Source organism: Tetrao urogallus (genome assembly GCF_951394365.1).
Source record: "Tetrao urogallus genome assembly, chromosome: 1".
Lineage (NCBI taxonomy): Eukaryota > Metazoa > Chordata > Aves > Galliformes > Phasianidae > Tetrao > Tetrao urogallus.
Genome location: NC_136813.1, coordinates 73,232,402 through 73,248,513, shown reverse-complemented (window position 1 = coordinate 73,248,513; position 16,112 = coordinate 73,232,402). Strand labels below are relative to the sequence as shown.

The following is a 16,112-nucleotide window of genomic DNA, read 5'->3' as shown; positions in this document are numbered from 1 at the left end:
GGTCATGGAATGTAGCTCAGTAGACTTGTTTCAAATAGAAAGGCAACATTATCCTGAAAAAGTTTGGTCCTCTTATAACTCACTGCACTGTAGCCACCACAGTCTCTTGGTAGATGTTTTAGGAGCACTGTTTGTTTTCTGATTCTCTTTTGTTTCAAGCAATAATATCTTGGTGATAAAGTTGAGTAAAATTTGGCCCCTTTTACAGATGTCTGGTCAATGCTGAATCTGGCAGAAGAACACTGACAGTACATAAGGGGAACTCTTATTGACTGGTCTCAGATATATTGTTTCATGCAATCACTTTTCCTTCTATAATTCTTTTCCTTTTTCATTTTCTCTTCAGAGTCCTGAGGGGAAAAAGAAACCCTTTATCCAAATAACAGAGACATTTCATTGTTTATTTACATGTGGTTCACTTTGGCTGACAAATCCTGGCACACCAGTTTCCTACTTCTTGTGAATGTCCTCATGCCGTATAATTTTGTATGTAATCCAGTAAAAGATGTTGAAAATGAGGAAGGCGAGTGGGAATGCAGCACGGGATATTGTATCAATCCTTTTTGCACGGTCGACAAACTTCTTTTTGATGGAATCTGAATCCTTTGGTGGTGCTGGAGGTGGGTTTGGTGGAGTAGCCTTGACTGCTGCGCCGTCTTTGACTTGGAGACAGTGACCCATGCCATAGCCACTGAAATTGAATCGACTGTCACGAGCAACCTCATCTTCCTGGGAGAGAAAGAAGACAAATGAGAGACACAATCACCTGTCTGTCAAGCATGCCATACACTTGAGAAGTTGAGATGCACCCCTCCAAAGCACCTAAGTAAAACAGCTGATTAATACAAAACACAGGTTTAAAAGACAAGTAATTAAAGCTCAAGCAATAAGGCAAGGAAATAAGGAGACTGCCAATGTTTGTGAACCTGAGCTTTTCTCTGTGACCAAGACAACCAAGTCAAATGAGTAGCCAGTTGTATCTCAGCCCCGTGACTTCACAGATTCCTCATTTCCTTGGACTTGCTGCAGCAAGCAGACCTAGTTATGTTGGCAGCAGGGTGTCTGCTCTGGCAGTGTTGATTTGAATGGTCTGGGCATCCAGGGGCCAAAGCTCATGGAAGAGAATATCTTTGGCCAGTCTAACTGCAGTCTTGCACTTCCATCCCAGATCTACAAAACAAGGATTGATCATATCATCCCCCATGCTCATAGGAATGCTCTGAGAATCAATACTTTGAAGGACACTGAATGCTTGGATATAGAGGTAACAGGAAGTTAGGTGCAATACTGCAAGCTAACATAGAGCCACCTTGCAGAACTCCTTTCTTTCTCTTGTCTAAATAGGTAATAATTGGTTTTAGAAAGATGAGTATCTAGCACTTAACTTCATCATCATGACTGTGTGATGAAAAGTCTGAGGCTGTTTATGCTGGTAAAATCTCACAGCCACATCTCCTGTCTGATAACACAGTAATATAAGAGTTAACAGTCACTTGAAGCCCTCCATAAAGGAAACAAAACCGGTTTTATTCTTTTTTATTTTGGCATCCGGCAGCATGCCCTAAACACTTTCTCCTTCACTGACAAATACTTCATTGTTGAATTTAAATGACCTCTTCTTGAGATCACAAGCAGCTCACTCACTTGGAATACTCCCTCATATTTCTCACTAATCCACAACCTTCTGATTGTAACAGAGCTGTAATATACTGAATAAAGAGCATGTTTGCTGAATTTGGGATAGGGATTCACAACAATTTACTCCAAACCAGGATGTAAATAATTGCTGCTTCATAGCAGCACTGCTTTCAATAATTTCATTTTTCTCTCTTCTTGTCTATAGCACTGGATATAGCTATATCATCAGGTTTGCTCTCCTTACCTCAGAGCTAACATGCAAATGAGAATAACCAGAGGTGAGATCCAAAAATATCAAATGAGGATATTTTTCAATTCACTTTGAGGTGAATTGAGTGCTTATGGAAGGAGAATAAGCAATGAACAGTGCTTTTGAGACCTTGTCACTTCAGGCTGAAGACTATTCTACAATTTACCCATGAACAGGTGCATTACTGTAAGGCTGTTTGAGCACCTATCCAGGATTCATATCTCTTTCATCTCCGAAGACCACCATCATTAAGAAAAAGAAGTTTAGACTTCTCCTATTTCAATTTTATCTATATACAGTTTGCAGTTTCTCTGTGAAAAACCCCAAATTCTGCTTGTCTAGATGCTTATAAATATATAGACTATTCTAAAGATAAAGCCACTGATACCTAAGTTCTGGATAGATTTATGCAAGACTTCTCTTGCATGATTCAACAACACCACAATGTCCTCCAAAAATACAGGGAGCTGCCTTCACTGCACTTTCCCTTTTTACTGAATTTGAAGGATAAAATGCACACCCAGGAGATGAAAGGTGATTAAAAAGATAACAGATTTTGAGCAGCTGTGTTACCATATGTACTTTATTCACCTTTTTTAAAGTTTAATTTCTGTTACTAGTGAGGGACCTATGGGGGGAAGTAAAATATACTGAACCTCATGCAGGATTTGGAAAGCCAGACTTCCATGCCTGCTGAACCACAGCTTTATTTTGAGGGGTTGAGCAGTTCATCTTCAATATTACAGCCCTATTTTTGAGCTTACATTATTGTAACCCTAGTGAGAAGCCATCTAAGACTAGGGAAAATTACCTTTAAATTGTATGCTACCAGTTCTTCAGCATAAAACCTTTAGTAGTAAAAAGCCATCTGTTTCCCAACAGTATTCAGAGCCTTACATTTCCTCCCAGCAGACGGTTGACTGTATCAGTTCTGTCTCTTAAAATCCAGAGGAGAGTTTCCCCATGCTACCTTTCTATTTAGGACTTTCATAGATGCCAATTTACATTGGATACAAGAGGTACAGTATTCTTCTGGGATATGAGGAGTGTGTGCTCAGCTGCTTTTTCTGCTTGAGCAGATTTCAATTTCCTTCTCCCTGATGAAAGTTTGAATCAGCTTGTACCTACTCTCCCAACATGCTGGTGTTTGCTGGTTGCAAAAAGTGTGCATATCAGTAGCTTTTATGTTTACCAGAAAAATTCATTACAAAGCCTAAATAACTAATGAAGGAAATAGTCCTGAGTTTCCACTCGGCTACTTTTTTCCAACAGAAAATTGGTACTAGTAGCACCTAGACTCCTCTTGAGCAGGGGGTTGGATGAAAAGATCTCCAGATGTCCCTTCCAACCTCAAACATGCTGTGATTCTGTGATTTATGTCCTTCTGTAAGCAAGTAAAACCACAGCCCTTACAAAGCACAGCTGGTGGCCCTCAGCTCCATCCCCATCTCATGGTTTTCAACAGTAAGGCCCTCCAGGTGAAGTGGCTTTGCAGTCTGACACTTGTTAGCCCTCTAAGCATTGCTAGCATCTGCATTCTCACTGACAACGCCTGACACCATCAGGGCTCTCCCATCTGACCAGGCATAACCTGAAAGACCTCAATGTAGTGAGGAGGATATGTTTCCAGTACTATTGGAGTGAGATGTACGTTCTGTCGGTCCCCTAAGCCCTTGAACCTGCTCCACCCAAAACAAAGCAGGAAGGAATGAAAGACTTCCTCTCTGCTGCTCAAAGAAAGAGAGATGGAATAAACCCTAGCACTGGAACCTCAGGGTCCATGCTGCTTACAGGTTTTCTCACTCTGGTGTGGACAAAATGGGCAACTTTTCTCCAAAATATAACTTCTCCACTGAAACCTAGCACTACATATTGTGGTCATTAGCCATGTGTTGATACCTCATGGCCCCAGGAACAATTAAATACCCAATGTGGTTTATTTTAGCAATACAAATATGGTTAAAGAGAGTATACTTGAAGCACTTTTTATTACTGCAAAGCTATAATGTGACATTTCCGAGTATCTTCCAATATTCTATCATACATAAAAGATTTTTGGGAGGAGTCACGGAAATAGGATACCAAGTTTAGTTTCTTTGACAAAGAGAACCTTTTTTTTTTCATGTTTTAGTGTGTGAGATGAAGAATTGACCTCAGGCACTTTCCCTTAACAGCCTTCTTTTGCCTGGAGGCTTGGGGAACTACTGGGCATACTACCTCAGGTACTTTCTAACATGGATACAGAATTGCTCTTCATTCCCAAGATCATATTCAGTTTCCACAGTCTCAAATACCCCACTGTGTAGTCTCACCTGAAGACAGTCTTCTGTTTGTATTTTTCACTGGCTTAGTCACTGGTAAAAGTGCAAACCTCATTGCAAACATTTCTATCTTTGTTTTCATCAGTCGACACACATACAACATTCATTTTAAACAAAACAGGATCTTGCTTGCTTCAATTCTGGGTTATTCGTGTTTTTACAGATTTTGAAACTGAAATCGAAGAGGGGTTAGAAGCCACTGAAACCAGAGTGGCAGAATCCCAGCTATTAAATTGACTTACTTAATCCTTCTAAAGGAATGTGAAATAGTCTTGCATAATACATACCCACAACTCGATCTACCCTTGATAAAAACCTGGGGAAAAGAGTCACAAGTTGGATGAAAAACAATAAATAAATAGTAAAATGAAAAGGTTCTTTTACTATTTTTCTCTCAGATGTTCACATTCCTGAGTATATTATAATTATCTTCTGAAAAGCTAATAACATTTCCTGGGAACAGGGCAAATGCTTCCTACAAACACATTTTCAACACCACCTAGTTTCCTAAATAGTGTTATGTGTATTATCTTATGGTGTTATACTGAACATATTTAGATGTTGCCTTTAAACAATTTTCCTCAAGATAGAATTTTTTTTTTCCCAAATTGTTAATTTCCTTTTATAAATTTAATCATTTTCATTTGCTCTGCAATGTGATGGCACTAGATTCTTTTGCCTTGGCTTTACAATTGACAACATCTAAATCTAGGGTTTGATATGGTTTTCCTATTCATCTTCCATTTTTGTAAATCTTTAATTTCTACTCCATCGTGACCAGAGTGTAATTCATACCATCAAATTCAGGCCAAAGCACTCAAGAATGGGAAAAACAGTTTAGACAATCAGCCAATTCCCTGCCTTGCATGCATCACTTTCTCTACAATGTTCTTTGTTCAGACCACTTTTAAATATTGTTAGCACTGACTCATTTTAACAATGAGGAAAATGAGAGAGAGGCTGGCTTCAAACAGTGTATTTAACTTTCTGATGTGATTTATTCTTTTAATTTTGCTACTCTTTTTGCAACATATGGTGGGCAAACAATTTAAATGACTATCTAGTTTAATCAAATTTCAAGGACTTAGAAGATTAATTTTAGGTGTAGGGTAGAAAACATCAGGGAAAGTTTCCTTTTGGCATTCATAAGCACAAAGTTAGAAAACCACAATAAATTTAGACTTGAACACAAAATGGAATCAACAGAAATCAGACAGCAACATAACTTTGGAGAATTTGTTCCTAGATAATCTTTATGATTTTCTAACACCTCTCATCTCTCAGCACCTTACAAAATTCATAGGATGGTTTTGCAAAGACAGTCTTGCTTACATGAATTCAGTTCTCAGGAGTCAGTGAGTATGTGGAGGAAAGTAGTTCAACTGAGAAGCATTGCTGGGTTTTCAAATCCTTGTTGGTTCCCACATAAGACTCTAACAAAACTAAGTTGTCAGGAGACAAGAAGGAAGGTCCTTTCATGGATTAACCATTAAAAAGCAATAACAGAATCTGGAAGTGAAAGATCAGTTTTATAACTGAGAAATTTTCTGGAGAGGTTCTCCTAAGCATCTGCACTAGAGCTGGGAATATGGAAGAGATTTTAAAATAATCTGAGGAAAAGGTTCCCAAGTAAAGGCGGCTGGAAAAAAAAAAGGCTATTCAGAATGGACAAATATCAACCAAACAGAAGGATATCTAATACTTAGTGACTATGTAACAAAATTGTAGTAGATAAAGTGCAAGCTAAAGAGCATTGCAAAAAACCCTTTTAGACATAGACAGTAATATGCTCAGAAAATTGGTTCCTTCTCAGGTGATCACTGTGGGAATTACTACAGAGGTGAACAAAAACATCAGTCCACTGCTAAGTGGAAGTCAGACAACAAGCAAACAAATCAGAAAATCTTTGCCACTTCATCCACCCATGTTGCGGCCAGTCTTTAAAAATGAGGAGCATTTCTGGTCATCCACAAAAAGGAAAGACATGACAGAATTAGACAAAGTGCCAGGAGGAGCAGCAATAATGATAAAAGACTTTTTATGCATGAGGAGATGCAAAGTAGTTGAGGTCTCTTCAGCGCAGAAAAACTGTGCTTTAGAGATGGAGGATAATCACAGAAGTCATAAAATCATTGTGAAAATTAATAAATGGAGAGAAAATGAATAGGTAAAGGTATTTCTTTTATTTTCTTTCTTTCTCTCCTGTGCAGGAAATAGGAATACAATGACACAATGAAGGAGAAAGGGAGAATTTATTTTTCAGAGGAAACTGTCTTTCATTTACCTGCGTAAATCATTGTGTGAAATGTTTCAGGGGATGAAAACAGGACAATGGCAAAGATTCACTAATTATAGGCTAACGTGTGGATATTGAATATGTAACCTTAGTTCATGCAAAAGTACATCCTCAATTGCTTATTTTCAGAAGAGAGAAAAGACCTTCTGGATTTTGTATGGAGCTTTGAAATACAACTTTTCTAAACATCCATGCCTGGCCACTTCTGGAAGAGAAGCCACTCATTTTCACCCTGTATAACATGGCTTAGAATTCAGATCTTCCATCTCTTAGTAACATACCGGGAGCTGGAGATAGTGTTGAAATGTCCCGCATTTCCACTAATTTGTAGTACTTTGAGTGTCATTTTTCTTCTCTTCACATGGTTGTGCCTTCAGGCTAACTCTTGCTGATGCAGAGATGACATTCCCATAGCAAATCTATGTGCTGCAGTTCTTCAGAGGGTATGGTGGGAAATAAGGATGGAGCAAGTTCTGCTGGCATTTGGTAGTAAAGCTGTCATCGACAGATTTCTCTGGTTTGTTCCTTCCTTAAAACTGCATGATCTCAGTTCACCTATGCCAGATGCTGTTTCCTCTCCTCCAGACAACAGAGAAGCAGAAAGTGATGTAAAACTGTCACTTTCTCACCTCAATCCTGCCCAAAGTACAGATCAAACAGAGCCCAAAATTTGCCCTAAGAACTCTTTTTTCCTAAATATTCATCTATGTGTTTCATCAAAAACATTAATGGTCTAGAGTGATGTTGCCCCATCAGCATTCTGTGCCATAATGGTGGCTATCACAGTGGCAGCTCCTTTTCTCTCTCTTAATACCTATTTCTCCTGTTCAGCGAGGTTTCTTTTTTCTCTCATTTGGACTCTTGTGCCTTATAAAATCTAAATAAAATAGGCATTTCATAGTAATTGGCATCGTTTTAATTAATGGAAGAGAAATTGGTCATTGTCTTCAGTAAAGGTTTCCAATTGACAAATTTAGGTTTGTTTTAGAAAACTGTGCCTAATCATACCTCCTATCTCCAATAAAGAGCAGAAGAATCTATGAAGCATGACTGATTTACTTACTCTTTCTGTAAGAACAGCAAGTGAACTGTTGTTAATAGAATAATGAAATGGTAGTTAATGTGGCTTTGCCCTGAACATTATCCAGCTGAAAGAGTAACATAACTTAAACATGCTGCGGAGCAAAAATATTTTCCTGCCTTGGAATATCTGTAAATGGTATTTAAGTTTTTCAAGAAATTATTTAATAATTGAGATTATTCAATCAGTAAGGATGATAAGTTTATTATTTAAAAAAAAAAGATTTTCCTTCTTTTTTGGTAAAGCAAGACTTGTTTCTCTCAATTGTGTAAATGAAGTTAATATAAATTTCTTATTCAACTTCATGTTTTATATATAATATGATTAATATTTTAATTGTGAGGAAGGGAGGGAGAATTAGAGGAACTGCTGTTTCGCAAAGCATCATAGATGTTGCGATAGAGAATTATAGCTCCTAAATAAGAGCAGAGGTATTCCTAACAGAAAAACTGTGCCTCAGTTTCCCTGATTTTTAAATGGCAGTGTACAGACTCAGTGCTTTGTGTTGTACAGCCTGCATATTAAATCCTCCGAGGACAGTGGCATTTGAAGGCTGCTTTAAGTTAGCTCTCCTGCCAGTCCCCTTCTAATGACAGCAAAGGCTGACCGGTTCAGCAGTGGGAATGTCACATCAGTCTGTTTTACATCAGACAAATGCATAGTAATGACCTAGATTTTAGGATAATCTGCTTTGACCAGAAGGCTGGTGGATACAGGGCAACCAGTTTGTCACCCTGTCAATGAGCAAGGCTGAGTAAACTGCAAAACCAGAGCTCAAATGTGAGGCTACTCTGACATTTTACCCAGCTGTGAGACAGCCCCATCAAAGCACAGGAGGGAGGGCAGTAGGGTGCTGTGGGTGGGGGAAAGCACGAGGAGCGTTGGATGGAAAGCGGGGAGAAAAGAAGCACCGAGCAGCCATTGCTTTTCCTACCACAGCACACAGGAGAGCTGAGTTCACAGCCCCCAGCTGTGGGCTGGGGGTACCTGAGTGCCTGCTTCCCCAGGAGTTTCCCCTGAGGCTTTCCTGGTGCTTTTCTCCAAGCAGATTTAAATTTTCTGGGGGGAAGATGATGGTTTCTATTACACTTCTGGGAAATTTCTCACTGCTGACTGCCTCAGCTGAAATACTTTTAAAATTACTTTTTTTAGAGCACCCCTGTGCCCTGACCTCAGCATCTCAGTGTGTTATTTATTGAACAGCTGAGATTAAGAAAGAAAAAGGAAAAAATAAACAAGTGTATATCTGTGTACAAGGCCTAGAAATGACTCTTAAGTGATCTGATTTATGCAGGTTGCCCTCCAGAACAAAATGGAGCACTAGCGTCTTCTTCAGGCTTTGGTTTCAATTCCCCCAGCTCCCCAGTTTTTGCAGACAGGCAAACAGTCAGCCTGCAGTAGGGGCAGCGTGCTCCACCCTTCCTGCCTGGGTTGGTGTTAGAGACAAAGTACTGCTGCCTGTGCCCATGACTGAGGGTTAGCAGCAGCATCTCACTTGGTGTATGCTTAGAGTGGGAAGCACCTGCAGAAATGTGCGGAGGAAAGGGGAGGAGAGGCTCTTTCTGCAGCCCTGCATGAAGTGGATAAGAGTAACAGGAAGGAAAAAAGTAAAAGGTAAAGGAAATAGAAAGGGAAAGGGAAGGGGAAAGGGAAAGATGGGGAAAGACAAGAAAAGAGGCCTTCTTTGTCTTTCTGTGGATGCATTCTTTCCTATGAGCCCTTTGCGACCAGCACAAGCCTCAGCAAACATTTGGAGGGATTGCTAGTGCTTTCTCAGACAGATTTCTTGCATTTAATTTATGCAAATACCACACAAAACAAATTAAATATTGCAAATTATATTAATAATTTAAATTCTGTAGCTAAAATTAGTTAGGAATATCTGCATCATCTTGAAATGTTCACATGCAAATTTTATAAGTTTTGTTATTTTTTTTCGCTGAGAAGACAAACCAACTGATAAATCAATGCCTTCCTTTCCCGGTTATCAGTTCTTAGCATGGGCTCCTAATAATAAATGTTTTTGGGGTGGGTTTTCTTTTCTTATCTTGCATTACACAAATTATCCATCCTGGATTTGCATATAATTTTGTTCTTGTTAGCCAAGATCGCAATCTGCATTTCTCTAGCTGTTTTCACATAGCTCAGAAGCGTGACTGGGTTAAACAAAGCACTTGCCAGCTACCTGCACTCCAGACTTTGTTACTGAAATTAAATTGTTGCGTCTTAGAAATATCTTAACTGTTTGAATATATTAGAAATTTGCTTCACAAATCCACTTTCATAGTTTCATTTTGATTTTCCTCTTCAAGGGTTATTCTACAAAGGTCTGATATTATTTATTTATTCACAGCAAAAAAACCATTCATCATGAGGTAAAAATCAATGGCATTCGATACTATAACAACTTGATAGTCCAATCTTTACACAGATGGTTTATTTTTTCCTCATCTGGTTAGTAATAAATCCCCTAATCCTACAAGGCCTTTGGAAATATTCATCCAACAGAAGGGAAATAAGATTTCATTTAAAATGAGATAGGTAGCTTTTCTTCTGCTGTATTAAGCACAGAATTACATATATATGCACACATTTTATTGGTATGAGTACATATAAATGCATGTGTGCATTCTACTTAATTTAGTACTCTAATGCCTTTTGTATTGGCTAAAGGAATCTATTAGTAAAAAATGCACATAGCTGAGGTTGATATTTTCCAGCTTAAAGTTAGGAGCTCTCACCAGAGCATTTCTCAAGCTACAGCCTCCATTTTGCAAACTTTTCTAGTAGCTTCCCCTTCAAATGTGACTGTGGTCCTCAGGAGCAGAGATACAGGATACACAACCAAGGGTCATTAAACCTTCCCAATTCTCTGCCATGAACAGGCTCACTGGTGGGATGCTGGCACCTCTCCAGAAAGACCATCTGCCCAGACCTGTAGCTAAGCAATAGATTGCCTAGTTGTGGACTTTCATTACTTGGCAAAACTGATTAAAAGATAAGCTAAAATAGTAGATATGTAACAGTATATAAAAGGCGATGGCAGATGAAATGTGGCAGAATTACTATAGTCTGAGGAAAAGGTATCCTTGGGAGAGGATCTCAGTTGTTCATCTGAACTCAAGTCTTGCTCAAGATGACTAAGAAACATGCATGAAGTGCCCCATTAATTTAACTAGAAGAAAGAGTACAACAATAACATCACTTTTCAAAGACAAAGAAACAAACGGAATCACTAAAACCTGTTATTTCAGCAGCCTTCCCCAGATGTGTATATTGCATGCTTCATCTTCTATGTGTTCTGAGCAATAAATTCTAAATCAATGTTTCCAATGCCTATCTTTGGGTGTACTGAAGAGGTTGGGACTCACTTTGAGAGACTATGGCCACTTGATATCAAGGTGCTACTTTCAATATCAGCTTCAAGGGCTAACACCTGGGGGAGGAAGGGTTTTGCACAGAAAATGTGCGCCTTAGTCAGAGCACAAAGCGATGCAGGAGACCCCGCAGACAAAGGCAACACAGGTTTCTACCTCACTGGACCTCCAGCAGGCTTGTGAATACCAGGTAGGAATGCTCTGCCAGGATCAAGCAACATGGTGGCTCATTCTCAACGAGTGAACATCAACCTGACTTGTTTGTCCTCTGAACTGAAAACATGGCTGGTGTCTTAAAACCTCTAGTGAGAAATACAAATAAATCAATTAAGGAAATTATTTTTATAGCCAATCTCAGGTTGTCTCCTTCCTCCTACAGCTGTCACTTCTCTGTGATTCCTTTTCCACTTTTTTCTACTGTAAATTTTGAATCATTAATTCCTGGTTCTGCTCCTGCCTAGTTTCTCTCTGATGCTTTCATCCTTGCTGATTTCCAAACATGTGACCTCCACCTTCTACTTGCAACATTCGGTTCCTTCCTCAATCCCTGTCTGCTCTGGCCTCTGCAGAGCTTTCTGGGCTCTACAAATAAATTCTCTTCCTTGAGAGAAAAGACAAATCATTAAAATAGAGCTCAACCTTGCCAACACCACTTCTGACCTGAGAGGTTTTATTCGACCTTTTAAGAACAATCAGGAAATGGTTTACTTTTTAAAAGTAGCTTACTTCCCCCTATATATATATATATACACAGAGCTTCTAATTGCTCAGAGAGATTCCAGTACCACAAAGTATTTTGAAATGTATCACTATGCATTTATCCTCCTGTTCACGATGCACAAGCTGTGATACCAGTGTGGAAACCTGGAGATCACTGAGCAAGTCGTCACAAGGAGCTTTCTGTGCCTTTGTTCTGTATGTCTAGGGCTTGCAACAGGAATCAAATGGAGGCTTCAGAAAATGAATATAATAATTTCAGCAAAATCCAAAAGTGAGATATTGCTTTCATTCTTGGTTTAATGTTCAGCAAAGAGAGTTATCATTTGTGCATTCTACATGTTGTTCCAGCCTACAGAAAAATCAATAATGAGGAAAAGTGTTCATATAGCAATAGATTAGAGATTTGGCATGCTCTAGAGTACTCCAGTGACAAGTCCAATCACAGCAGTACAATCTGCTTCTCCTTATATGTGCTAAATTTATAGCACTGTGCTAATTTCTAAATCAATTTACACACCACCTACAGGAAAAAATACTCAACAGAAAAGTAATATTTGGACTTCGTGATTTATCTTTAGCAAACAGTTCGTACTTGTAAATGTATCTCCAATTACTCTCCGCTCTCTTTTTAGAGAAAATAGTTTAGAAATCATTAACACTGATTATGTTCTTTTTTAAAAAAAAACAAAAGAATATCTCTGATAAAAAGTGTCCTGCGATTCAGGTGTTATTTCCCTAAATTATTGTTCATTCATGTCTGACTAGAATTTTGAGAATATATGACAGACTGAAAGGTGGTCAGACTTCCATCTGGAGTCTGGACACCAGGACAATAGAAGAACACTGTTTTTCAGCTGTATTACAAATAATATATTAAAATGAACCTCTCCTGTGGAGAGGAAATTTTGCTATACAAGAAAGTTTAACTGTGCCTTCTCTTCAGCTGTCATTCAATTTATCTTTATAGAAAATACCACCTTCTCTTACAACATCATAAACACACCTACAATACATGTTCTCCCCACAATTTGGAAAGGAACGAAAATATAGAACAAGACCATGGCCTATAGAACAAGACCAAGCCTTCACAACACCGGAAATATCCTTCTCCTCAAACTTGGCTATTGAAACACTGAAGCATAGGAAGACAGAAAGCTGAGCCATGCATGCTCTGTTCAATGGCTATTGGGGGTCTCTACAAGTCTTCATCAGCACTGTGGTAGGATGGTTTACTGAAGATCCAGGAGCTTGCTCATATGTAGTGTCACTGCACGACATCATGCTGAATGATATCATCAGATGAAGGGCTGAGTTACCCCTCTCTGGATTTGAGGGAAGAAAATATTTCAAAGAATGAGACTACTGAAGCACCTCCTGAGGGGAAATCTGTGTAGAGGATATTTTAAATGTGTTTGCTGCATTTAAATAGATGGTTTCAGCTTGCCAGTCTTGGAATGGCTCCTAAAATAAACATCAGTATAAAAAATAAGGCTATTTGTTTTGGATGATTAAGAGAATCTGACTCATATATCTGGGGTGTGGTAATTACAATCACATCTTCATTTTAATTTACAGGCAAAGAAATAAACGAGGCTTCATTACTGTTCGTGCTGCTGGTACAATGTATTTGGGATAATAATCTATGGTATTAGTAAATTGACTCACTGGACTGCCCTTGATCACGTTCCATTTTCTGTTTAGTGGGGCCCTCTCGAACAGGTATATATAACCAGGAATTAAAAAAGGAGAGACAGCTTTCTCTTAGATCATTACAAGATGATGTTGTGTTCAGTTTTCCTCTTGCTTCAAAGGTTGCAAATGATGTGATCTTTCCACCATCACAGATAATATATAGCTGCTGTTTGGCTTGTCACCTCCTCATGCAGAAATCCAGTACTCCCCTCTTGTCACATATTCGTCTCAGACGCATGTTCTATTGCAGAGCCCCAAATTAAACACTTACTGTATGCCTTCCTGCCAGTTTTCAAGTCTTGGCTTGTGTGGTTCTTCTCTGTCAAAACCCGTTAGCAATCCACATGAGCACTTGCAGTAAATATACAATCTCCTGATTGTAATTAAAATTCTGCATGCTTTTCTATTCAATAAAGGAAACTGTTGTGCATCTTAATCCATAGCTCTGCTCTTCTGCCACAGTTTTTAAATGTCTGATCACTGAACTAATTGCACAGGCAGGTTGTTTTGAGACTGTATCACACATCTATTAGTTTTATATATCTCAAAATAAGTATTGGGCTAATTTTGGCTCTACATGAGTGTGTTGAAAAATTGTTTTCTCAGTCCAGGCAGATCTTAAAATTAGGACTGACCTCCACAAGAGCTGGAGGATGAAGGGCAGTTCTCTGGAATAGGAAAAGATGAGAGCAGAGGCTCAGAGAGCAGACAGCTCAGCAGGAGATCAGCACACGTTACAACATATAAACTTGTGTAGCTGTATTTCAGCAGCACATCTGCAGCTGTGCTATTGATGAGGAAAGGGGAAGCGCAGAGCCTTGGGAACAGAAAGAACCTATTGTTATTCCTGTCCAGAAGGGTAAATAATTGTTCAGAGTCTTTTTTACTGACCTTTGTTCCAGGAGAGCTTGTGAGTCAAGGAGAATTACAGGGTGTAAATCAGAAATACTCACTTACAGGTCAGCACATTCACCAAGAGATATAATTCAGCTCACAGTCTCCCCGAGGAACAATCCCTCACAAATCTCTTTTAAACTCCTGCCTGATGTATCAGGCACATTACAGAAGGAACTATTTAAAAGCGCTGATTAATATTTTCAGCCACAGTAAATCTCCCAGCATCCTGCCTGGTTCTGCCTGTGCCAGCTGGCCCTCGAGAACCCCTCTTGCTCCTGTCCTCTACTATCCTCCAATTCTGTGTGTGTAGTTAAACAATAGAAGTGGAATCAATAACTAGCCAGCCCACACAGCCATCTCTACATTATAATGCTTTAAACATGCAAAGAGGCTAAAGTCTAAGCCTCTTTACTTCAAATGCCACTGGCAGAAGAGATCCCTGAGTTCATACAAATCTGGTACCAGTTCCTAAGAGATCTTGACTTTCATATGGAAGACAAGAAGGGAGGACTTGTGGGGAAGGAAAGGCCAACCTTCACATTGCAACATGTCCTGCCAATCAGTCTGGAGTGACCCACCTTGAGATTACAGGTGTCTATCTTAGGCAAAGACAGCCCGGAGCTTGCACAAGAGGCAAGGAACGCTACACCCCAAAAACGTTCCTTCTACTTTCACTCTGATAGATAGTACCTTTCCTACAGGTGAGCTAGTTCATGCTTGATAGCTGAAGGAGATATTTGACAGACTCATGAGAGTTGGGTTAGGCAGCAAAGAACACACAGCTGTGACAGGGGAAAAGTGAGACTGAGAGCACTGGCTGAGATGCCATGTGCAGTAAAGTCATCTGCTAGCAGCACATGGTGTGGGAAAAATATTTGAGAAATAACAACTGTTAGCATCAAATCCAGCAATGAAAATATCATGTCATGCTACAAGTCAGATATTCAACTGCAGCTATACAAATACCCACAGGATAACTCAGCATAAAAAAGGGGGAAGAAGTAACTGAAGAGAGAAGGGTGACAAATCATTGGTCCACACTTGTCAGTAAAAAAAAATTCCAACAGGTTATTTCTGCAACAAGATAACACAATATAAGCCACAAGGGAAAATGAACAAAGATCAAAGAGCTAATAAGAGACAGACAACACAAGCAACCCCAACCCCCAGTATCTGGAAGTAATAAAAGAACCACAGCATCTTAAATGAGCTCTCTGTATTTTGGGAAATGCATCTTTTGTACAAACTTGGGGAAAAAAAAGAGTATTTACAGTTAGAAATCAAGACATCATTTTTTATGCCTGCAAAAATTACCCTCCTTGGAATTTGTATTATTCTCTCTCACACTCCTACATGGTTCCTATGAAAAAGTACATTAATATCTCACAATGTGAGTATCCAGCACAGGTAACAGTAAGGGCAGAATAATAAAAGACCAGCTCATTAGTGACAAATACAGAACTGACTCTGCTACAGCTCATGATAGACAAATCTAGGACATCTCTAAAATAAGGAACGAAATGACAGTGCTCAAAAAATTTAAAAAAAAAAAAAAATAAAATAAAAGAATTATAACAACTAGCTAATTGATTTGTTTTTCTGTAGGATCTGAAGCCAACTTAAAAGATAAAGGCATGGTACAACAGACGTGACTTAGTGTTCATTATATATATTTTTTAATTATGGGAGCACACAATTCTGTTTTTCCCCATTGCATTTTCTTCCATCCTTGAATGGACTAAGGACCACTAATAGCTCACTAACCGCCATCTGAGAAAAGTGGAATGGTGAGATGAGCCACAGCTTACGCTGAAGTCCTCAAGTATGCTAAAATTGTTCC

General features: G+C 39.0%; 1 protein-coding gene across 2 annotated transcripts in view; it reads right to left on the bottom strand.

The window, feature by feature from the left end:
* Positions 1-450: 450 nt before the first annotated feature.
* Positions 451-16,112, bottom strand: part of GLRA2 (glycine receptor alpha 2) — a gene marked incomplete at both ends in the record, with an annotated part of 126,242 nt that continues 110,580 nt past the window's right edge. For both annotated transcript variants that reach the window (XM_079549490.1, XM_079549489.1), the window contains one exon: positions 451-729. In XM_079549490.1, coding sequence (XP_079405616.1) covers positions 451-729 — 279 coding nt within the window. The remainder of the gene's footprint in view (positions 730-16,112) is intronic.